This window comes from Canis lupus, chromosome 26 (genome assembly GCF_003254725.2).
Source record: "Canis lupus dingo isolate Sandy chromosome 26, ASM325472v2, whole genome shotgun sequence".
NCBI classification, from domain to species: Eukaryota; Metazoa; Chordata; class Mammalia; order Carnivora; family Canidae; genus Canis; species Canis lupus.
The window spans coordinates 8691281-8715423 of NC_064268.1; the positions used below are offsets into that span (position 1 = coordinate 8691281).

General features: G+C 39.3%; 1 protein-coding gene across 2 annotated transcripts in view; it reads right to left on the reverse strand.

Moving 5' to 3' along the window:
- PPTC7 (protein phosphatase targeting COQ7) overlaps nt 1-23928 on the reverse strand; it is a 38322-nt gene extending 14394 nt beyond the window's left edge. For both annotated transcript variants that reach the window (XR_004809610.2, XM_025473910.3), the window contains exons 1-2: nt 23549-23928; nt 1318-1497 (exon numbers count right to left, since the gene is read on the reverse strand). Coding sequence is in view for 1 of the 2 variants with exons in the window: in XM_025473910.3 (XP_025329695.1) it covers nt 1318-1497; nt 23549-23771 (403 nt within the window). In the remaining variant the exon portion in view is untranslated. The remainder of the gene's footprint in view (nt 1-1317; nt 1498-23548) is intronic.
- Nucleotides 23929-24143: the final 215 nt, after the last annotated feature.

Consider the following 24143-nt stretch of genomic DNA (forward strand, 5'->3'; position numbering starts at 1 on the left):
TCCTTTTCATAAAAAAAAATCCCTCCATTTAACAAATGAAACAAGGGGGTCAAAGGTTAAGTAGTTTGCCCAAAGTCATATTGCAAGTAGACAGAGAGGTGCTAAAAATAGAATCTAGGATGTTTCACTGTGCCAGGCAAGCTCCAGATTGCATGTCCAAAATAGCGGATTAAGACAAAGCGGTATACTGAAACCTCAAGACAAGGTTTCCCTTCAGTTAGAAGGAAAACAAAGCTGATTAGTCACAGCACAGAGACAGAAGATGGCAGTGTGATAGAAAGAACCCCTTCTTGTAAAAGATTTAAATCGAAGGCAAAATTTTACAACAAGGAGATACCATTAACACTGAACAGAGGTTGATTTTCCATGTGGATGGTGACAGGGAGGGAGGCTACTTCTAGTAAGATGCTGGCAATAAGCAGAAACTTAATAACACCCTTCTGAGAGCCTGCTCAGAAGGCTGGGTAAGTTGTTGGGTTAAGTTCCCAGGAAACCATTTAACAAACAAACGTAGAAGCCTAGCCAAAGATGCTCCATTAGCATACCAGATAAACACACACTGGGTATTTGGAAGTTTTCCAATACAAGATTAACGGGGATCTATTTTGTGCCATGCTATTTCATAGACTTATCAGCTACCTGCTAGCAGTCTGGGGTGCCATCTGCAACTTGAACTCTCCAACTTAATTTTACATACCAGATACCATTCTCTTTCTTCCTCCCTGGGAGAGAACCACTATCCTGAATTATACAACCACTTTTCTTTCTTCTTTTATCATATTTTGGAATCCCTGAACAATATGGTTTTACTTTTTTATGTTTCTGAATTTGAAAATGGAGTCTGTTAGGTGGTATTCTGCAATGTTCTATTTTCTCTCAATAACATGTTCCTGAGCATTGCATGCAGCTTTAAGTCTTTCCCTTTCAAAATGTGTTTTTCTACAATAAATGGACTTTTTAGGTTGTTCCCATTTTTCTGCTGTTATAAGCAATATTACTATGAACATAGTTGTACCTATCTTAATACACAGATATGCAAGTTTCTCTAGTCTAAAGGTATAAACCTAGAAGTGGAACTGCTAGGGCATACTATCTATTTACACTTAACTTTATTCTGTAATTCCAAATTGGCTATACCTATTTACATTTCCTCAAAGCAGTAGTATGTATTCTGGTATGCTCACAGCTTCTCATTCAAACTCTGTTTAATAAAGAGCTTCAGAAAAAAAGCTGGGCAGCTAAGTGATTTTTTTCATTTTGTTGTTAACCATCTCTTGAGCTTCTTTACAAAGGAAAACACATAGTATATCTACTTACCAAGCAAAGGTACTTTATTTTGCAGCAACTCACAGTAGCTTGTAGTAAGGATTCCAATGGGATTACTCGGGACAAATCGTCCTTCTTTTACTAACCGTTCACATGTCCGCATTAAAGTCCCTGAGAACTGAGACGGATCAACTCCATAGTCTCTCCATCCTCCTACACCATCTGCAACTCCTAAAAACAAAACAAAACAAAATTACATTAAAAGGATGCTCTTGCTGACTTCCCAGGAATTCTTATCTCTGTCTTAACAGTTAATTTTCCTACTATGCTAGTACCTAAATTTACCCTGAAATTCAGAATGAGAAGTGCCCAAATTTAATGTATTATACACACTAATACTCTTAATCCTTATTTTCTACTTAGAATTTGATCTTTCATATGTTGATGAATAAATATGTGAGCTACCACAGGGTGACATTGCCTACTAGCCAAGAGTTCAATTTCAGCAAGATTATCATCTTTGTATAGAAATATTATTTATTGGGACGCCTGGGGGGCTCCGTGGTTGAGCATCTGCCTTCGGCTCAGGGCGTGATCCCAGAATCCTGGGATGGAGTCCTACACTGAGCTGCCTCCATGGAGCCTCCTTCTCCCTCTGCCGGTATCTCTGCCCCTCTCTCTGTGTCTCTCGTGAATAATAAATAAAATATTAAAAAAAATTTACTTATTAATCTTTGTTCAATTTTATAAGAATGTAAACTGATTTTTTTTTTTAAAGTGCTGATACTAAATACAGCTAGCCAGAGCTGGCAATCATTTAGAATATCCAACACAGCAAACTTTAATTTCAAATTTTGGTCAGTAACTGTGAAATAAAGAAAAAAATTAAAAACATACCCCATCCTCTTTACTCCTCTTTCAGAGGCAATCTCTATCCTTTCTGAACAGGCTTGCACTAAACACAACAGCCACTACCAAACAGGACTACTGAGCCTTTGAAATGGTGCTGATCCAAATTAAGAAGTCCTCAAAAGTATAAAATACATATTGGATTTTGAAAACTTAGTAAAAAATATTTTGGATATAATGTACTAAAGGTTAAAATTAATTTCACCTGTTTCTATTTTTAACTAATGCAAATACTAGGAAATTTAAAATGACATGTGTGGTTCACATTGTATTTCTATTGGATAGCAATGGTAAAGAGATTTTACAGGTCCATAGAGCTGTTGATGAGTTCAGAGTCTCCACAAGACTCCTTTACCAAGAGGAAACTAGTGTTCAAGAAAGTAAGATATCAAAAGTCAATATCATACTATCTCCTATTCAACCCCTTGCAAAACACTAAGCTAGTTGTTCAACATTAAAATCAATTTCTGTTTACTAAATTCAAACAAACTGAGGGAACTAAGAGATCAGATATATACATTATTAAGGATTTAAATGACTATATATGAACCTTTCTGGAAGGACCTATAAGAAGTATTGATAGTAGTTTTGGAAATAAAAGACTGAAAGTGATCAGTGAACAAATGGGGAGATTTTAACTTTTTACCTCATACTGTTCTACATTGTTTGACATCTAATTTTATAATGATCATGTACTGATTTTATAATTAAAATTAAAATATTGGATGCCTGGGTGGCTCAATGATTGAGCACCTGCCTTTGGCTCAGGGTGTGATCCCAGAGTCCCGGGATGGAGTTCCACATCAGGCTTCCTGCATGGAGCCTGCTTCTCCCTCTGCTTATGTCTCTGCCTTTTTCTCTTTGTGTTTCTCATGAATAAATAAATAAAAGCTTAAAAAAATAAAAACATTAATTAGGAATTTTATAATTTTTAAGGTTTGCTGAACATTAAACATCCACCCCACATCATATTCAACCTTTCATACACATTTTAAAGAACCTGTTTTTTTTTTTTTTTAAAGATTTATTTATTTATTCAGAAAGAGAGAGAGAGAGAGAGAGGCAGAGGGAGAAGCAAGCTCCATGCAGGGAGTCCACTGTGGGACTCGATCCCAGGACTCCAGGATCATGTCCTGGGCCGAAGTCAGGCACTAAACCGCTGAGGCACACAGGGATCCCCCAAATCTGGAAATTCTTAAGAGAATTTAAGATAGTTTAATAGACGCTTCTTTTGAGAAATATTATGGGTAAAATTTCACCATTATTTTATTTATTTTATTTTTTAAAGATTTAATTTTTAAGTAATCTCTATACCCAACATGGGGCTGGAACTCACAACCAAGAGCTGCGTGCTTCACCAAATAAGCCAGTCAGGCACCCCTCACTATTATTTTAAATGCAACAATTTGTGTTAAAATACAGAATGCAATTATAATCCTTGCAATTCCATCTGATGAATCATTCATTCTTTTCAAATGACTGCCTGCCTGAGGAAAGAATTTCTCTTTAACCAGTCTCTAATCTAAGAGCCACAATTTATTTTAAATACAAAGTGGTTTCATCTACAAATGCCCTTTACAAGAAAACCATTAAAATCTGAGATAATGTTGAGAGTTGATCCTGGCACTCACTAAATAATCTGTCAGCAGGTTATAGAGTCTGACCTGACACAGCCCTTCAACATTAATCAGATTTCTCCCAGAATAGAGTGTAACCTTTCAAGCACCTGTTTGCTTTTCTATGGGAAAAAGATACCCGGCAAAGCTCCACTGGTGAACTCTTTTAAGGGGAAAAATGAGATCCAAAAAGCATATGAACTGTTCAATAAAGCTGTGGGAAAAAGGCCTTAGTATACATAAATAATTTACTTACAAAGAACAAGTTATATAATAGGAAGAGTCCTATTTGGGATTAGAATTAGGCTAAAACCAGAATAACCTACCACAGGTACATTTGAAACCTAGTCTAATTCATATTAGGCAGTTATTTCTACAAGGAAATGAGTATTTCCTCTCATGCAGAAGCAAAAGCTTCTATCCATAAAAGGAGAACACCTTTTAAACCGTGGAATTAATTTAGAAATAGAGAAATTTCATTCAGAATACATTTCAAAGGTAAAGAAAACAACTGTTAAAGGAGAGACTGCTTAAGATACCAAAGATATGAAACAGTGCAGAATGAATATCCCTAAGAGCAAATGGAGGCCACATTAAATACTAGGAATAGAGAACTGAGGGAGACACATCCTGCCTGTGAGAAGCTCATCTTCTCTAGTGGGCAGTGACTACTCACATAGGAACTAGACAAACAGCTCCCATAAATGCTGCTATAGGGGGGTAAAGAACAAATGGTTAATGCTATACGGGGCACTGTGGGAATGGAGCAAGCCTTTGTTTAAGAAAAAGCATACAGATTAGGCCCTGGAAGGTAAATCAGATTTCCACAGGCAAGGGAGAGTAGTAACAGGAAAAGAATGGCGGGCAATTAGGTGTGGCTGGGGTTTGGGTAAGTGCTGAGAAGTTGAAAAATGCAGGACAGATGCTGAAGTTGTGGAGGGCCAAAAACTGTGATCCAGGAACTTAATTTTTTAAAAAAGATTTATTTAAGAGAAAGAGAGAGAAAAAAAAAAAGAGAGAAAGAGAGAGCACAAGCGGGGCGGGGTGGGGGAGGGGAGGGGCCAAGGGAGAGAGAAATCCTCAAGCCGACTCCCTGCTGAGCATGTGAGCCTGACTGTGGGGCTCAATCCCAGGACCAAGATCATGATAGAGCCGAAATCAGGAGTTGAGTGCTTAACCAGCTGAGCCACCCAGTCACCCCTATGATCCAAGAATTTTAAACTTTATTTTTTTTGAAGATTTTATTTATTTATTCATGAGAGACAGAGAGAGAGACAGACAGACAGACAGAGGCAGAGACACAGGTGGAGGGAGAAGCAGGCTCCATGCAGGGAGCCCAAAGTGGGACTTGAGCCTGGGACTCCAGGATCATGCCCTGGGCCGAAGGCATGCGCCAAACTGCTGAGCCACCCAGGCGTCCCGAATTTTAAACTTTATGCTATAGACTTGTGCTTTCTGATATGGAAGCCAATAGACAGATGTGCCTATTGAGTTAGAAATGTGGCTAGTTTGGACTGAGATGTGCTGTTAAATGTAAAACACACTGGATTCCAAAATGTAGTACGAAAAAAATTGTAAAATATTTTAGTGATCGGTTTATACTGACTAGATTGAAAAATCATAGATATAGTGGGTTAAATATATATATTAATTAAAATTAACTGCATCTGTTTCATTTTACTCTCTTAAATGTAGCTACTAGAAAATTTAAATTACACATGTAGTTTACAGTATATTTCTATTGGACACTACTGCTATAGACAATAAAAAGTCATCAAGGTTTCTGGGTAGAAGTGATATAATCCAATCTATCTCTTAAATATTAAAAAAAATTTTTTTTAAAGATTTTAGAGGAAAAAAGAGACAGCAACAACGCACGTGCACATGGGGGAAGGGGCAGAGGGAGAGAATCCCCAAGCAGACTCCCTACACAGAGGAGCCCCACACAGGCCACAACCCAGGAGATCGTGACCTCAGCAGACACCAAGAGTTGGACACTCAACCGACAGCCACCCAGGTGGCCCTCTAACCTGTATTTTAGAAAAATAATCCTGATAGCAGTGGAGAGAATGGGTTGGGAAGAGTTTGGAGGTCAAGCATCAGCTGAGAGATTTTTAGGTTAGAGGTAGCAAGAAAAATAGAATAATCACTGGAGGGCAGCCCAGGTGGCTCAGTGGTTTAGCACCGCCTTCAGCCCAGAGTATGATCCTGGAGACCCAGGATCAAGTCCCACATTGGGCTCCCTGCATGGAGCCTGCTTCTCCCTTTCTGTCTCTGCCTCTCTCTCTCTCTCTGATGAATAAATAAAATCTTAAAAAAAAAAAAAAGAATAATCACTGGAAATACAAAGAAATGAATACAGAAAGATACCTGGACTTGATATCAATATATTTTATATCAATAGGTTTCTGGATTTCAGGAATGAGTATTGATTAGATGATTCCCCAGTTGGGAAAGGGGTGGAAATGCCTTTGGAAAATACTGAATTCTGTCTTGGGTATGCAGTTTTAGGCATCAGAAGGACATTTTTGTGGAAATGTTCTGTATGAAGTCAGGAACTCTGAGTCTGCAACTAGGAAGGCAATCGGAGCAAGATATTTGACAAAGGTCGGGTGCTGACACTATTAGGGGTGGGTGACAGGCTCAGGGAGCATAGTTATAAATTCAAGAAGTGGGGATCTTAGGAATGAAAATTCCTAGCCAAATAGCTCATTTGTGAATTGCATCTTATCCCAGGCATCAAATTACAATCACAGATATGATAATTGATTGAGTTTAAGGAAGTATCCAGTTTGGCACAATGATATAATGTTTTTAGAGGTGAAAAGAGGTGAGGCTGCAAAGATAGGCTGAGTTAATAACTGGGAGGACATTGAATGCCAAGAGAGAGTTTACACTGAATATAGAAGCTATTTCCTTTAATTCACTGTAATCATCTTATGTCTCCATTAATAACATTCTGTCAGCATACGTCTAGCTTAAGTGTTTCCTTTGACCCAAAAATCCAATTAAAATCATTATTAGATTAAGATAATGGTTACATATCTGAAATAGTCAAGCCAAAGGCTGACAGGAGACTATAGAGTACAGATAATTCCGTTAGGTGTATTATTTGCATAGAAATGTCAATTTTATGAGGTGGGAGATAACCAGAAAATATACATGATAATTACAATTTTTCACATAATATTTTGGTTAAGTTTCTCATAGACTATTTTTCTAAAGTGAAGAGTTAAGAGAAAAGGAGAAAGGATAATTCTGGTTTCCCATCATTTAAGTGTATCTTTTTATAAAAAAAAAAAATTCTAAAAGTAACAGCCAATTTTCATTTTTCTAATTAACACACTTTTGTCTTTGCCTTAGTTATAATCATCTAAAAACAAAATTTTGCTGCACTTTAAAAATCATTTAGCTTTTTATTAAACTCAGAATTTTATTTACTAGCTTTGTTCTATGCCAAAAGATGAAGGAAAAAAGGTTTGGTGAGTTGAAATTGTGGAAGCTTAAAAATCCCATTTTTCCAATTACTTATAATCACCTAACTGTGTAGCTGCAAAAGGCTCACCCTGAAAGACTAAGCCAACATTAGCCTGTGTCTCTCTAGCATTGTCCTCCATCATTAGCCATGAGCATCATTGCCATTCTTTTTTTTTTTTTTTTTTTTTAAATTTTATTTATTTATGATAGTCACATAGAGAGAGAGAGAGAGAGGCAGAGACACAGGCAGAGGGAGAAGCAGGCTCCATGCACCGGGAGCCCGATGTGGGATTCGATCCCGGGTCTCCAGGATCGCGCCCTGGGCCAAAGGCAGGCGCCAAACCGCTGCGCCACCCAGGGATCCCCATCATTGCCATTCTTAAGCCCTTCTACATTATCTTCAGACTGACATACAATTAGTTAAAAAGCAAACATTTTCCAGAAGAAAGTAATACCTAGAGAATAAATTAAGTTTCAATTTTAATATATGTATCAGTAAAAAAAATTGACAATTTTATTTTATCCAAAACTAGATTCTGGCAGAATTGTGAATACTAAATCGTATCCAAAGGTAATAGCTTTATTGCTTGCATCTTTGATGATCTCAAGGCACTTTAGATTGAGCCTCACACTCTAATGAAGCAAGACAGTTCTATTGTTTTTCCATCAGTGAAACATCTATCTACTAGGATGGGTACTTGATAGTGAATTGAAATTCCAGAAGAGAAACTGAGTAAGAATATGGCTGGATCACAAGAGCTGAAAAAGGAGGGATAAAGATATCTGGTTTTAAACTTTCTGCAGCAAGTATTCATCTAAATAAAGCACTGGCTAGGTGGTATTTACTGCAGTGCTACAGCGAGCTTCTTTTCAGATGAAAAGGTTCTTCTTCAAATACTATAGTGTTCTCAGAGCCAACCTTATTTGTCTAGAGTCATCACAACATGAAGCTCTATAACTAAAGAAAAATGAGATCAGAGTATAAACTCAATTTCTATCAAATAGAACAGATCATATTTGTATCAACATTGCTAAAGCCTCAACTATTTGGGCATTAAGAACACTCCCTTGTGATTCAGGACTGTGAAATGTTGTATCTGCAAATAATTATCCCAATGGGAACAAAAAGCAGGATTACTGGAGAAAAAATTCAACAGTTGAGTTATTCAGAAAAGTACAATTTGCTTTGACTAACGGTCCTTTCAGTTCTCTACAGGTGAAATTATATAGATTATGATGTTTCTCTTGCTTTAACAAGCAAGTGAGGGACACCTGGGTGGCTCAGTGGTTGAGTGTCTGCCTTTGGTTCAGTGTGTGATCACGGAGCAGGATGGAATTCCGCATTGGGCTCCCAGTAGGGAGCCTGCTTATCCCTCTGCCTGTGTCTCTGCCTGTGTGTGTGTGTCTCAAGAATAAATAAATAAAATCTTAAAAAAAAAAAGCAAGTGATATATTCCCTTTGCAAAGTTTCCCCAAAGCAACCATTCTGCATTAATCACAATGAAACTTGCTTCTTGTGATTCTGCAGAGATCGAGTCTATGTCAAGAACTCAGGATCTCTAAGCAGAACAGCTAACTCAAAAGCTGAGGCAATGAAACTCAAAGAGTGGAAAGGAAGAAAGGTTCAATCCCGTAATAAAATGTGTGAAAGTGGAACCTATAAACAAAACTCAAATTCTGCTAAATGGAACTGTCTGAAGCAGTTAACAAAACTCAAATAAGGATTCCAAAGGAATAAATGGTCCATTTTATGTTACACAATTTCAAACAAAATAGCTATTCCTTTCTAGTTTAGTAAACAATTACTTCATAATTAATTAAATTAAAATGTATACACATACATACACTCATACCTACTGTCCAGAATACTTCATTATCTAGAGACAGTAACTTCCAGACTATTGTGTGCAGTTGTTTTGCCTTAAAAAAAAGCAGTGAAAAATGCTGGAAAGAGGATAAGGAAATGATAGTGTGAAGGCAAAGAAACTCAAAGTCACACTTTCTTTTTTTGTAAAAGATTTATTTTATTTTAGAGAGAGAGAGTGAATGAGAGCAAACGGGAGGCGGGGGGGGGGGGAGGGAAAGGAATCCCAAGCAGACTCAATTTCACAACCCAGAGATCATGACCTGAGCCAAAACCAAGAATCAGACACTTAACCAAATGAGCTGCCCAGGTGCCCCCAAAGCCAACCTTTTTATTTATTTATTTTTTAAATTTGTATTTATTTATGATAGTCACACACACACACACACACACACACAGAGAGAGAGAGAGAGAGAGAGAGAGAGAGGCAGAGACATAAGCAGGCTCCATGCACCGGGAGCCCGACGTGGGATTCGATCCCGGGTCTCCAGGATCGCGCCCTGGGCCAAAGGCAGGCGCTAAACCGTTGCGCCACCCAGGGATCCCAAGCCAACCTTTTTAAAATAAAAACGTTCTTCCTCTAACTTTAGTTCTGTTTAAATACCAAACACTTAAATTGGAACATCTGGCTCAATGTGGCCTGGAGACCTTGATAGACTTGGGTAGGAATCATACCTTCTCACCACATAAACTGAAGAGTTGAAGGTGAAGTCATAGAAAAAGTCACTTCACTCCTTTCTGAGCTGCAACAGTATCTTCCTCAAATGCTAAATGCTGTTAGCAATGCTTTCTGAACAGAAGGAAACAACAGGTAAATCATGGGCTTACACTTATTGTGAATTATGGACAGTATGGGCAAGTCCTTGGTGTGTTATAGAATTAAGTGCTTCTATTAAAGCCGGGGCTCCTGTTAGTTTCTAGATATTAGAAAATGTTATAGAACACCTAATAATTTAACATTTAAGTAAGAAAATAACAGCAATTAAAGTCTAGCTATCTGATGTGTACCTACTTATACTGGCCCTTTAGGCTAAGGGAGAATTTTGCCTTCTGTTTATAAGATTAGATCTAGAATTCTGGTCTTGAAGGTTAACCTAATATTTATGACAATTAAGCTATATATCCTTGACCTAACCCCAAAGAGGGTACTATTTACTCCCCTGCTTTTCTCATCCCTCTATAAAAATAAAAGCTGGCCTTCACTAAAATACCACCCTCTGGGAGAGGTTAAGAGTCAAATGTACCCCTGGCACAGACACTCTTTTTTTTAAAAACGAGAACACAATTTCTTGAATAAGCCTGCCAAGTGGAGAACTGTCCTTTATTTTCTAAATACTAATTATATTTTTTCCCTACATGCTGTTAATTTAATTAATGATTACTGAGTGGTAGGACCAGGTTTTTTCTTCTTTTTATTTTCCACATTTCCCATTTTTCAATAATGAGTATGTATGTTACCTTTATGGAAGGGATTATAAAAACTAAATAAATCCAGTTAGGATTTATTTATACTTATATTCAATATGAAAGTTATTCAACACAGTTTACTGAACCTTTTCTATATGCATGACACTGTACTGAAAAACAGCTAAAGGGATTTACATATAATAAAAGTTCCTGCTCCTGGAGCTTAAAATCAAGCAGTAGTAACTGTGGTAGGGGAAAGAGGTTTGGAGAGGTTTACGATAAATGGCTCTAAATATGCATCAATAAAAACTACAGTAACAAGATCATCTTCTTATATCTAGCTAAAGGAATCAGGAAAAGTATTCATGGAGAAAAGTACCTTATATGAGCCTTAAGGATGAAAACATGAGTAATGAGGGAGAAGGCTGAGGATAGAGGCAATTTGGGCAGTTCCTTAAGATTCTGACTAATATGGATATAGTACAATAATAAAAGGTGAGGTTACAGCTCTAAGAGCAGAGAAACCTGACCTCCAGGTAAATGCCTATTACATTCCTGCCAGGAACCTCCAACCAGCAATCAGTCCAAATGATGTACTGCAGGAGTTCAGGCATAAAGGAGTTCCCCAGAAGGAAAGGGCTGGCCCTGAAGCCACTGAAGTCCCTATGGCCCACTGAACTAGTTCAACTGAGGCCTTTATTTGGTTTAATGAAGGGGCTTTGCTCAACTATTAGCCTAGGAATAGCTAAGTCAAAGTACTACTCAGATTCAGTAAATTTAGATCACATCAATAAAACCAAGTTTTAAATGGTCATTTGACTTGAAAAGCAGTGTATATATACACTAGGCAAGGGCTTTGGAGTCAGATCTGGATTCAAACTGCAGCTCCAGGGACGCCTGGGTGGCTCAGCAGTTGAGCGTCTGCCTTTGGCTCAGGGCAGGACACCAATCCCCGGATCGAGTCCCACATTAGACTCCCTGAAAGGAGCCTGCTTCTCCCTCTATGTCTCTGCCTCTCTCTTTGTGTCTCTCATGAATCAATAAACAAAACAAAAACCAAACAAACAAACTGCAGCTCCTGGACTAGAATGAAGTGCACCAAGAGTGTCCCTAGGTAGCTAACTCTCTGAGCTTTAGTATCTTCCCCTGTAAAAGGGTATAGTAATGGATATCACAGGGCTGATGTGAGGAACAGGGATACTGTGTTAGAGTGCCTGCCCCATGCTCAGCAACCAGCCCACATGTAGTAAGAGTTATGTTTTTCTTTAAGAAAGACTAAATAAGGGCAGCCCAGGTGGCTCAGCGGTTTAGCACCTCCATCAGCCCAGGGCCTGATCCTGGAGATGAGGAATCGAGTCCCACGTCGGGCTCCCTGCATGGAGCCTGCTTCTCTCTCTGCCTGTGTCTTTACCTCTCTCTCTCTCTCTGTGTCTCTCATGAATAAATAAATAAAATCTTTAAAAAGAAAGACTAAATAACAGCATATAAAACAGTGTAGTCTGTAGCAATCAGAAAAAAACAATCTTTGATCAGTGTTTGTAGTTTACAAACACTATTCTGTGGTCACAACCAAAAGACAATTCTCACTCACAGATAACGTGTAAAAGATGAGTGGTCCATTCAGCTCTTCCCATCACACATCCACCACCATTCAACATCTCATTAAACATTTAACAGTAACTAAGGGACAAACTTATGTCTCTCTTTTTTAAAGATTTTATTAATTTACTCACGAGAGACACACACACACAGAGAGAGAGAGAGAGAGAGAGAGACAGGGAGAGAGAGACACACAGGCAGAGGGAGAAGCAGGCTCCATGCAGGGAGCCTGACGTGGGACTCGATCCCGGGTTTCCAGGATCACACCCTGGGCTGAAGGCGGCGCTAAACCGCTGAGCCACCCGGGCTGCCCCAAATTTATGTCTCTAAAAAACACACAAGGAAAAATAGATCCACCTGCACTTTGAAGAAATCAGTTTTCTTTTTCCAGAAGTGACTCTGAAGTAACCTTATTTAAAGTGTCCCTTAAGTGCCTGCTGCCTCCTATGTGCCAGGGTTCAGACTTAGATATTCCTTATTTTAAATGGAGAATCCTATAGCAACTAGTGATAAATAAATTGGCCTAAACCATTTCCTTAGATATCTACAATAATTATAGCACCTCTATCACAACTTTCCTGTCTCCTTTCTCCCTCTCTATAATGTGACTCCCCTTCAGGGCTGAGTCTCTTTCACATTGCCAACCAACTATCTTTTTCATCTCTGGGCTGACCTAGTACCTGGCACAAAAGTTCTCAATTCTTGCCACACACAGAGATTACCCAAGCCCCTCCTCCTGAGTCAGTATGTCCAAGGTGGGCCCGGGCCTCCCAGCAAAGTACAGAACACCAAACTGCACAGGTGAGTCTAATGAGAATCACTGCTGAGCACTCAGAATTCAGTAAAGGCCAGATGGACTTCAGCATTCCATGAGTTAGATGATGCTGCCTCTGAAATGCCTCTCCCACCAAGCAATCTCCTGTTTCCCCATTCTCAAATTGATCCTTCTCTTGCATATTCTAACCTGATTAATGGCCTCAGCCCACCCACACTTGTAGGCTAGAAACTTAAGGAAGTTTCCTGATGCAAAACCTCAAAATCAACTTCATCTTTTCTCTTTCACCCTCTTCGTCCAATTATCACTAAGTCCTATTGATTCTATGTCTGCAATGTTTCTGAAGCCCAACTACTTAGTTTAAGCCTTTTCTAGCTCAGACTATTTCAATAGCTTTCTATCTGGTCTTTTGCTTCCTGTTCTCCCATTACGTTCTCTGTATCATTTTCTTTTTTCTTTCTCTTTTGCTTTTATAAGATTGCTATATCCATGTTACTCTTTAATCAAATACTTTCCATGTATTATTTACACTGTTTTTACTTGTATATGTAAAAATATTCTCTGGAAGGATACACCAGAAACTGATACTATGGGTTTCTTTCTGGGAGAGGAACTTTGCAGCTAGAAGACAAGAGAGAGAATTTTCACTCTGTACCCTTTTAAATTTAGAATACCTTCTGAATTCTGTACCATTTGAATGTGGTGTTTCTTCAAAAACCACCAAACCAAAAGCAAAACAAAAGCAAAAACATCTATAGCTTCCTAAAAACAAAAACAAAAACAAAAAACCCCAAAATGAAACCCAGTTATTTAACATGGCAATTGTGACCTTTAATGATTTGGTCCTCAACCTATTTTCTAACAATTCTCAACTGCCCTCTCGAACCCACTCAGCCAGCCCAAACTACTCTCTAGCCAAAGAGCCGTAGTTTGGAGAATCTGTGTCTGCTGATCCCTCAATCTAGAGAGCTTTACCATTCTTCTCACCTTTCTCAATTACTGAAAAACCCATCTATTGAGGCCTATCTCCATGCTTTCATAATACCTAATGTGTGTGTATTCCTTATAGTGTTCCTGTGGCCTTCCCTGCCAGACTTCAGGACTTTAGTCTGTTTTGTTCTTGGTCTTCTCCACAGCACCTGTTAGGGACTTAGAGGAAACAACCAGTAAACAATGAATTCAGTTGATTGTATTGAAAAGTTAGAATACCAGCACTCTCTGGTGTACGAATTTTCACCTGAGAACTCCAAAAAGAGAATGAACCCAGTATTTCACCTTAGAGTTACAGAAGGTGGTGTGCCCCGGGTTGGAGCTAGCTACAAGACGCTCCTCTCACAGACCGTTGTAAGAAAGTCTGATGGAAAGAACCCTGAAAAGGAGTCAGGGGATGACACCACTCCCAATTTTCTTTGCCACTACCTGGTTGTAGGACACTAGCCAAATCACTTCTCTAAGCTTTAGTTTTCTCATCTGTGAAATAAGGGGCAGGAGGACAAATTCTCTCAAGAGTTCCTTTTTCTAAGATCTAAGATTCTGGGATTCTGTGTCATACTGCAAAAAAAGGGAATCTGTTTTAGAAACTATAAAATAAAGGTTACCGTACAACTATGCCTTACTTTTCACACACAACAATACATTTATTCCAGATACTAATTTTGAAGCAAAGGCTCCATTTCAGCCTTCTCAAATTTCCCTTTCTTCTTATTACACCATCAAAGTTTTCAGAGACGTTTCAATAATGATTCAGAGAGTAAAAATACTGCCCCACGTCCTTTTACTTTAGTTCTAACCACCTAAAATGTTAGAGAATGTTTCTTCTTTAAGCCTAACTAACCAAAGTCTAATTAACTAATAAACCTAACTAACAAAGTACAGCCAGCCATTTTTCAATCTGAAATTCTGATAAAAGAATAAAAGATGGCTATGGATTAGTATTAACTTACTTCACTGAATTCAAATAATCTGTAAATAGATTAATACGTATACATAGAATGTATTCACAAAACAATAACTTTGTTATGCAAAGACCATTGTTCAGTGAATTTAGTGTATACATGAACAAGACAAGCAACTGTAAGATCAAAGCTGCTGCTCAAGAACCAAGAGAAGTGAATTTTTAAATACAATGTATGCATAAGACATCCTTGTTTAGACTTCATTTCATAGAAACACTGAAGACCAAATTATCAATTAGTGGTCAATTTAGAGGCCATGAACAGTTTTCTAGCTCTTACGCAAATAGCTCACATCTATTTTCTTATCCAAAACTGCTATCCAAACATTGATGTGAAAAGAGAAGCACTTTTTGTTTGCCTCATTCAGCACAGCTAATCTTTTTCATTTACATCAAATGACAGCATAGACTAATTCTGGTAAGTCAAAAAACTTCCCCATGATAACATCCTTGAAAGATCAAAATGTATAGTCATAGCAGCACACATACACACAAAGAAATTCTCTTTCTTTTCAAAATAGTCTGTTAATGAGTAGAAGAAAAATCGGTACAAAAATGTGTTGGAATTGGCCTGAGTCAAAATAATACTGGGTCTTTCAACAGAAAGCACTCTTTGTAGTAAGTCACTTTTGTAGTCTCTGGCAAAGTTTTTGCAGTCATTTTGTAGTCCGTGGGATTCATACCAACAATTCAATCAATTCTAGAACTATTCACCAAACTTATTCACCACAAAAACAACTATTTAAGAACCTAGTAAATTTATAAATTGTTAAATGTGTCAGACTCAAGATCAACAATAAGCTTTTGATGAGAGTAGGTTCATTACAATTGGACACGTATAAATTAGCATAACCTTTCTAGAGAGACCTATGCTAATATTCATATCAGAGACCTTGCAAATGTTTATAGCCTTTGACTCAAGAACTCGTCAAGGAATTTATTCTAATGAAATATTCAGAATGCAGAGATATTCATTCACTTTAATGTTACTCAAAACAGAAAACTAGAAATTGGGGTGCCTGGCTGACTCAGTCCATAAAGCTTGTGATTCTTGATCTTGGGGGTTGTGAGTTCGAGTCCCACATTGGGTGTAGATATTACTTAAATAAAAGAAAACTGGAAATAATCAAAGAACTAAAAATAGAGGATTGGTTATTATACAAATTATGGGCTATATACATGCAGAAAAATAGGATGCAGTTATGCTCAATTTACATTACATAAAAGTAACATTACAGAGCAGAATATACATGTTAACATAACTTAATAGTATGTATACATACAATTGTATATACACAAAAGCTGGCAGAAACCACACTGACTTTAGCTCAGTTATGAGTTACAGGGATTTTATACTGTGCTTTTATGAACATGTGTTACTTTTATAAGCACAAAACAAAAACATTTACTTAAAAGCATTAAACACAGAAGAAGTAACCTAGGTACAAGTCCCAGCTATGATACTAGCTGTATTGACCTTATTGATGAGTCAACTTTACAGGTAAGGAAACAGATGCAAATTAAGTGGAGATAAAAGCAGCTATTCATAGTTAAAAGATTAAATAATGCAAAACACCAAAAACACTAAAATTTAAAGCACTATACATAAAGCACTGATAAGATGAATCATATTTTGTGTCAAAATATTGAATAAATGCTTAGGAAAAACAGAGTGAAGTACTTTTTATTCTTTAAGGAAAAGCTCTGTATCCCACCTCTCAATCCACCCAAAGTCCTATTTGGGACCATATTCAAAAGAACTGAGCATCTTTTCTTCTTCAGAAATTTAAATTAAATTGAAAGAGCTGTGCCACCTGCTAAATCAATTTTAAATGATTAAGTATGTATTATCAGCCTATAGCCCTCTACAGTGAGTCAGCTTTTGCAAAAAGTCTTGATTTATGATGCAATTCTGTAAATTGTGTGCATCGTTTAATAGTAGGAAAATGATCTTTGCTTTCAAGAAGATAGAAAACTACTTTATTTTTAAAATATTTGATAACTCCTAAACAAGATAGATCACTAAATTTTATTACTAATGACAAAAAATAGGATCCAGGGCATCACTTCTTAAAATGAGACCAAAAGCTAACACTATTTTTGAAAGGCAAACTCACAAGGCACACTGTTTTCAACTAACTAGAACTTCTCATTTGAAAAGTCAAACTTCAAAAAAAAAAAAAAGAAAGAAAAGTCAAACTTCTTTAGAAAGAAAATACTGTTAATTTTCTAAAGCATTTTCCTGAAAATTCTGAACCTAAAGTCCCAAGTAAGGCCTCTCTAAAAGGCATGGGGACCTACATAAAATGCATCTGACATTTAGCTTGAACCTGACATAAGCGTTTACTCAAAGGACACCGTTGTTAAGTCAAATACTGTAGCCTGAGTATAGTGCTTTTTGAGTCACACGAGTACAAACTCCATTTGGATACTGTTGCAACTATTCAAGTCATGTATTGTCCAGTTTCATAAAGCAGTGCTAAAGTTCAGGGAACAGCTTCCTTTGATCCAGCCCTTTCTGCCCCCCAAAAAACCCCACCATAACCAGCTAACATATGCATTTTACCTTCTGCTGCAATTTAAAACTTTTTTTAAATTTAAGACTTTTTAACAAAAATATATTTTCTAAAAAGTATAAACAATAATTCAAAATTCAATTACTTGTTCTATAAAAAAGATTCATCCAAAATCCTTTAAAAAGATGAACACAGGGCAGCCCAGGTGGCTCAGTGGTTTGGCGCCGCCTTCAGCCCAGGGTGTGATCCTGGAGACCCGGAATCGAGTCCCATGTTGGGCTTCCTGCCTGGAGCCTGCTTCTCCCTCGGCCTGTGTCTCTGCCTCTCTCTCTCTCTCTGTTTCTCTCATGAATAAATAAATAAAATCTTAAAAAAAAAAAAAAGATGAATACATTGAGAAAGGCTGAAAGTTAGGAAAATTGAAAACTAAGCTTGAGAATCTCTATATTAAATACTGAACAAAGGAAAGTAGTTTTGACAATATAACAAATGAGGAAATAACTAAAAGTAATGTGCCTTATAAGAGCCTTATAAAAAGTACAATATATCTGTATAGCAAAATGAGAAAAATATCAGAGCAAGAATTTAAAAAACAAACAGCAAAATTCTTCTATCCTTCAACCTTGTAATCTTACTTATTACACAATGACGGAACACCCAGGAAAGTCAGACAGCAACTAGTCAAATCTGTGGCTTTTTTTTCTTTTTGGTCAATGGCTTCTTAAGCCCTGCTGTTTCTAAGAGTCCTAGAAAGCTCTTTTACTAAACCCACAACTCTCCATTTCCTTAATATTCCACAATTTTCTCTTGAAAGCACATAGACTATGCAAACAGGCATATTTAAAGTATTTATTAATCTTAGAACTTACATTTGATTGGTGCCTTTTAAAAAATATTTTCCCTTGGATAAAATAATTTTATTACAAGTATATAAAAAATAATTATATAAACAACGACTATATTCCTCAAAAAGTTATAGTTACAATAAGCCCCAACAGTTCCATTTCTAGGTATATACCCAAGGGAATGAAAAATATATGCTCACACAAAAGCCTGTACCTGAATGTGTCACAGCAGGATTATTTACAACAGCTAAAAAGTGGAAACAACCCAATGTCCATTAACAGATGAATGGATAAACAAAATATGGTATATCCATACAATGGAATATTATTCAGCCATAAAAAGGAACACTGATACTTCAAACTATAATGTGGTTGGATCTTGAAACTATACTAAATGAAAAAAGACAGAAAGACCACATTTTGTATGATTACATTTATATGAAATGTCCAGAAGAGGCAAATCTATAGTCAGCCTACACTTTCTGTTGCCAGGTGTTGAGGGAGGGGAGATTGAGGAATGACTGCTAAAGCATAGGGGGGTTTCTTCTGTGGTGATGAATATGCTCTGGAACTACTCCGTGATGGTAGTTGCACAACCCTGTGAATGTAGTAAATGCTACCAAATTTTTTTTTTTACTTCAAAAAGGAAATGTTATGGCAGATGAATTCTATTATCTCAATTTTTAAAAATTCAATCAGGGTCATGTCTGCTGTCAAGAGATAGATCAGGCTAAATTTTCAGAAAATTATGACTATATAATAATGAGACTAGTTTCCTGACATGGTTTAAAATCTAGCTGAGGGAGCTCCAAAAATGTCTTCTTCAAAGGCTTAAATTAGCACACATGCACTCTCTCTCAAGATTACTACTTTGTTACTAAAAGGATAACTCACTTTCAGATACTGAGGTCCTATCAAATATATTAAAATTATGACTTGGAAAACATAAAATTCTACCTAATCTATTCACTTCCTAAATAAACTTTTGATCCTTACATTGCTCATGTAATCCTTATACCTCAAGATAACTACTTTTTTTTTTAAGATTTTATTTATTTATTCATGAGAGACCCAGAGACAGAGGCAGGGACAGAGGCAGAGGGAGAAGCAGGCTCATGGAGGGAGCCCGACGTGGGACTCGATCCCGAGTCTCCAGGATCACACCCTGGGCGGAAGGTGGCGCTAAACCGCTGAGCCACCCAGGCGTCCCAAGACTACTTTTAAGATTGGCATTACTCACAAAAATACTTCAAAAATCTTAGCCACAATCAATATCATATTCAAAGACTAGAATATGAAATTGTTTTCACTTCTCTTTAAGGTTTCAAGTTAAATCAAGCTTCAATAAACATCCTGCAGTTATAAGAATTACTTTACAACTCTACTCAGAGGTCAAATTTTACATGGCATAGACCATGCTGTTATTTTTTAAAGAAGTGGTTTCAGTAAACTGTGGTTTAGTATGCAGGAGTTTTTGTTGCGTTTTAATTATGAGTCATAGTGTGAACATAGACGTTGTAAATACACATACACACACCCTTAAGCGGGAAAAGCATTAGAAGAACAAACAGTACCTGAAGAGACTGGTTTTGAATTCACCTATCTTATCAAGAAAACTTAACTAGTGATACAACGGAAAGTGGACTGTAATGGGCAGTCTTGGTGCTAGTCCTAGTTCTGCCATTAACTAGTGGAATAACCTTAGCAAAATCATTTGACCCTCTGTAGGCCTCCATTTTTTCATTGGACTCCAAGGTTTCTAATATTTGATTCTATTGTTAAGCAGCTTAGGGCTGTGGGAGGCCTAGCAATTGCGCACTAGGCAGCTCTCATATTTTTGTGTACTTAGGCATCTATGCCATATAGAATAATGAGAGAACTCAGGATTAAGCACAATGAAGAAAAAAGAAAAGTGCACACAGTTCATAGTTCCTGCTGGTATTGGTTTACTCCTGTTGGACCTAATAAAGAGAAATGACCTTTGCCAATTTTCCAGGGGATAGGATTGGTTCCTATGTCTCACCACACCCACCATAGTTGGTTTTTCCTAAAAGAAATCCAGTGGGGACTCTACAAAAATGTTGTAAAGCACCAAGTACTTTTAGTCACTGTATACTACTAAAACAGATGAATTATAAATTAAAGAAATAAAACAGCTTTTTCTAATACAAAAAGAAACAGCTTTTATTCCAGTCAAGGAGTTGCAGATGAACACAGTGAGTTGCACATATATATAGCAACAAACAGTGTCAACCCAAAGAAAATGAATCTGTAGTACTAGAAGGTTCAAAGCTCTGAGGTTCAACATATTATTCAACATAGTCTTTTAATGCTTTTCAGTTTACAACTCCAACTTCCAGAGAAAATACATTATTAAAGACTTGCTGAGATGCCTCACCTCCTTCATGGTAAGAAATAATCAGACCTACTTGTGATGAGATAGTATCAATAAAATACAAGTCACCATCACACAAAGTGGCTTGTGGAAGCCAAAGATCAAATGAGGCCTACTCAGAAGCGGTTTCAGGTGGCTCCCCAAGATGGCTTTCTGGAAGAGCTCCTCCAAAACAGGACAGTCCTAGAGAACCTCTCTCTCCTGATTTGTATACCAAACACACTCATACACTCATTCTCATTCTCTCTTTCTCTCAAAATGGTTCTTTGTCAAATAAGGCCAAAGACCATCCCTAGGTCACATAAGCAATGCCTGCCTGGTTATGCCTGGCAGCATTCCTTTTGGAGGGGTTACGGAGCTGCAGTTCCTGATCTAGTCCCTGTGGATGGACCTCTAAGTGGTACACAGATGTGGAGTCAGTGAAGTCCCTGAATGCCTACGCAAAATTTTTGTCTCTATGCACATTTTTCTGGAAAGAGAGCCCTTGGGCAGTCAAAAATCCTCAGAGGCCATGAACCAAGAAAAGTTAAGAACCACTGGTTTAGCACCAAATATAAAACAGGAGAAATATACTGAAGGTACCCATGTGAATAAGATAGGAGGTAATGCCTGTTATTTCAGGTGAAAAAAAAAGAAAAAAAAAGGATATGGTTGTTTTAAAACTTATGATCATTTAATGATCATAAGTCCCTAAGGGTCTGGTAGTCCACTCCCTTCATCCTCTAGCCTAGTTGAGGAAAAAGAGCTGAGAGGCTTTTGCCCAACACCACATACCACAGAGCCAGGCTGTAAAGCTGAGGATCAAATTTGGCAGGGTTACTGCCAAGATGGTACATTTATACTTTTTTCAAAATGGGTTTGACCAAAATTCCCCATATCCTTATAAATATCCCACTTCACTAAAAGGTAGCCTTCAAATATTTTAAAATTAAGGGGGCATGTGGGTGGCTCAGTCAGTTAAGCATCAGTTTTCAGCTGAGGTCATGATACCATGGTCCTGGGATGGAGTCCCACATCCCCATATCGGGCTCCCTGCTTGGTGGGGAGCCTGCTTCTACCTCTGCCTGCTGCTCCCTCTGCTTGTCTGCTCTTTTTTGCTCTGTCAAATAAATAAAGGCTTAAAAAAACACTTTTTAAAAAAGATTTTATTTATTCGTGAGAGAACCATAGAGAGAGGCAGAGACAGACAGAGGGAGAAGCAGGCTCCTTGCAGGGAGCCTGATGTGGGACTCGATCCTGGGACCAGGGATCACGCCCTGAGCCAAAGGCAGACGCTCAACCACTGAGCCACCCAGGCGTCCCTTAAAAAAAACTTTTTAAAAAATTAAGCTTAAGCATAGAGATTTGACTCATTAAAATGTCCCCAAATCACCAAACTGCAACTCTTTCACAAAAGCCAGCACACAGATTTATAAGGGGTAATGTTAGTGGTTCATTATCACCTATCCTGTTGTACTGACTGCAATCTGAAAAAGCAGCACAGGTCACAAGCTCATTAAACGAAGCTTCTAAATGTAATGGAAAAAGACAGCTACTGACAGCCCTTTAAAAAAGATACTGAGTCAGGGTCAAGCTGACTTCAAAATGGATTTGGATGATTTCTATCTACAAGCTCCTTCACCTAAGGAATCCTACCCCACCCTCTTAGAGTTAACATCAAGAGTCTTGCCTAGAAGCTAAATGATTTTTCAACACAGGTAATGGGGTCATTCATAAATTAAACTGAGAACAACCTTTCCAGTACCATGTTCACAAACACTACAATGTAGTAGAAACAAAGATAATAGGCAGTTATTCTGGGATCAAATTAAAAAATAATGATTGTCATAAAAAGTTACAGGACCATTTGTTCCAATGCCAAACTGTGCCTCAGCCCATGAAATTTAAAGTAATCAAAAACTCAACCTTATCTGAGAAGCGAAACCAAAGTGACATTTGAACCCAAGTTCAATGACAGCATGTCCTTCAATTTCAAAGAAAGTGCTATACTCATTAAAGAAGATTTAATGACATATGATTCTATAGCATACACATTGTCTCCAAAGAGGTACATTATGATAAACTTTCTGATTGCTTGTGAATTATATTTAGCCCTTTTTATAAGCTCTTAACGCTAGTCTCCCAGCCTCAAAGGTGTAACAGGAATAGGCAGGCCTTTGGAAGCACCTGTGGCCTGAAAATGCTTTCACCAATCCTCAAGGCTTTCTTGGCTGCAATTTGAAGAAGGTTCGACCATTCTATTTTGGGTCAAGGAGACTCCCTTCCACCCCAAGTGACCTCAAGTGGGCAAGAGCAGTTTGGGAAACTACACTGCGAGTGTTTTTTTCACCAGGCCAGCGCCACCGCCTGCGAGACTCCGAAAAGGATGGAGACCTGGGCACCATCGAGGCGGCAAAAGAATGCGGCTGGGCTGTCTGGGGCTCACGACAGTCAGTCCGCTCTGGATCCTGCAGCCTGTGGCCAGGCTGTGGCGTCAGGAGCACGCGAAGAGTCAGAGATCTCCGGGGCACGCTGAGGGAGGAGGCGGGGAGGGAACAGGAGCGAGGTTAGGAGCCTGCAGGTGTCTCCGGGGGAAGGGACGAGGTCGTCGGGACTGGCACTGCCAAGTGACTAACAGTGCGGTTTTGGACTCGGACAAACTGGTCACATTGTCAGGCTGTGTGACCTTGAGCACAGAGCTCGACCGCTCTGCAGCTCAATTTCCTCATCTCTAAAATGGGGGTTGTTCCAAAGGAAAACGCACCTTGGAACGCTTGGCACGGCGCCTGGCACATAGTAAGCGCTCCCTCCCTACAGCTACTACTGGCTCTCGGGCTCCTCTCACCGCCCGGAGGAACAGGAGAAGAACTCGTGAAGCCCGGAGCAGGGGAGTCTCCAGGAGGCGGATCCGGGGCTGGGGCGGGGGGCCCCGGGCCGGGGACTCACCGAGCACGTCTGCCGAGCGGTGCCGGGCCACGAAGCACGCGTCGTCCCCGTAGCACGCGCCCTTCTTGAGAAGGCCCTTACGGAAGTCTTTACCGAAGCCGCAGCCGGCCGTCACCAGCCCGTAGTCACCGCCGCCGCCACCACCGGCCCTGGGGTCGGTCTGCGAGAGGCCGCCGAGCACGGCGCGGGCCACCAGCCGCCCGTACGAGAGGACCGAGAACATCGCCGCCGCCGCCCCCCCGAGGAGGCGGGGGGCCCGGGGAGCAGGAGGACGCGGAGGCCCGGAGCCGGCTCTCTCCTCAGCCGCAGCAGCGCCGCTGCCGGGGCGCTCCTCAGGGCGGCGCACAGTCGCCGCCGCCGCCCCTGCCCGACGCGCGGGGCCTCGCACACGCTCCGCCGCGCGCACCGGAGCCAGAGCGAGGTCAGAGCCTGCGGCTCCTCCGCCTAAGCCCAACTGGGATCCCGGCTGCAGCCACCGCTGCCGCCGCCATCTTCCGCTCCACTATCGTGTTCCGGGCCGCGCCGGTAGCACCGCCCCCTCCACGGGCCCGCCCACGGCCCCGCCCACGGCGTGTTCCAAGCCACGCCCCCTCGG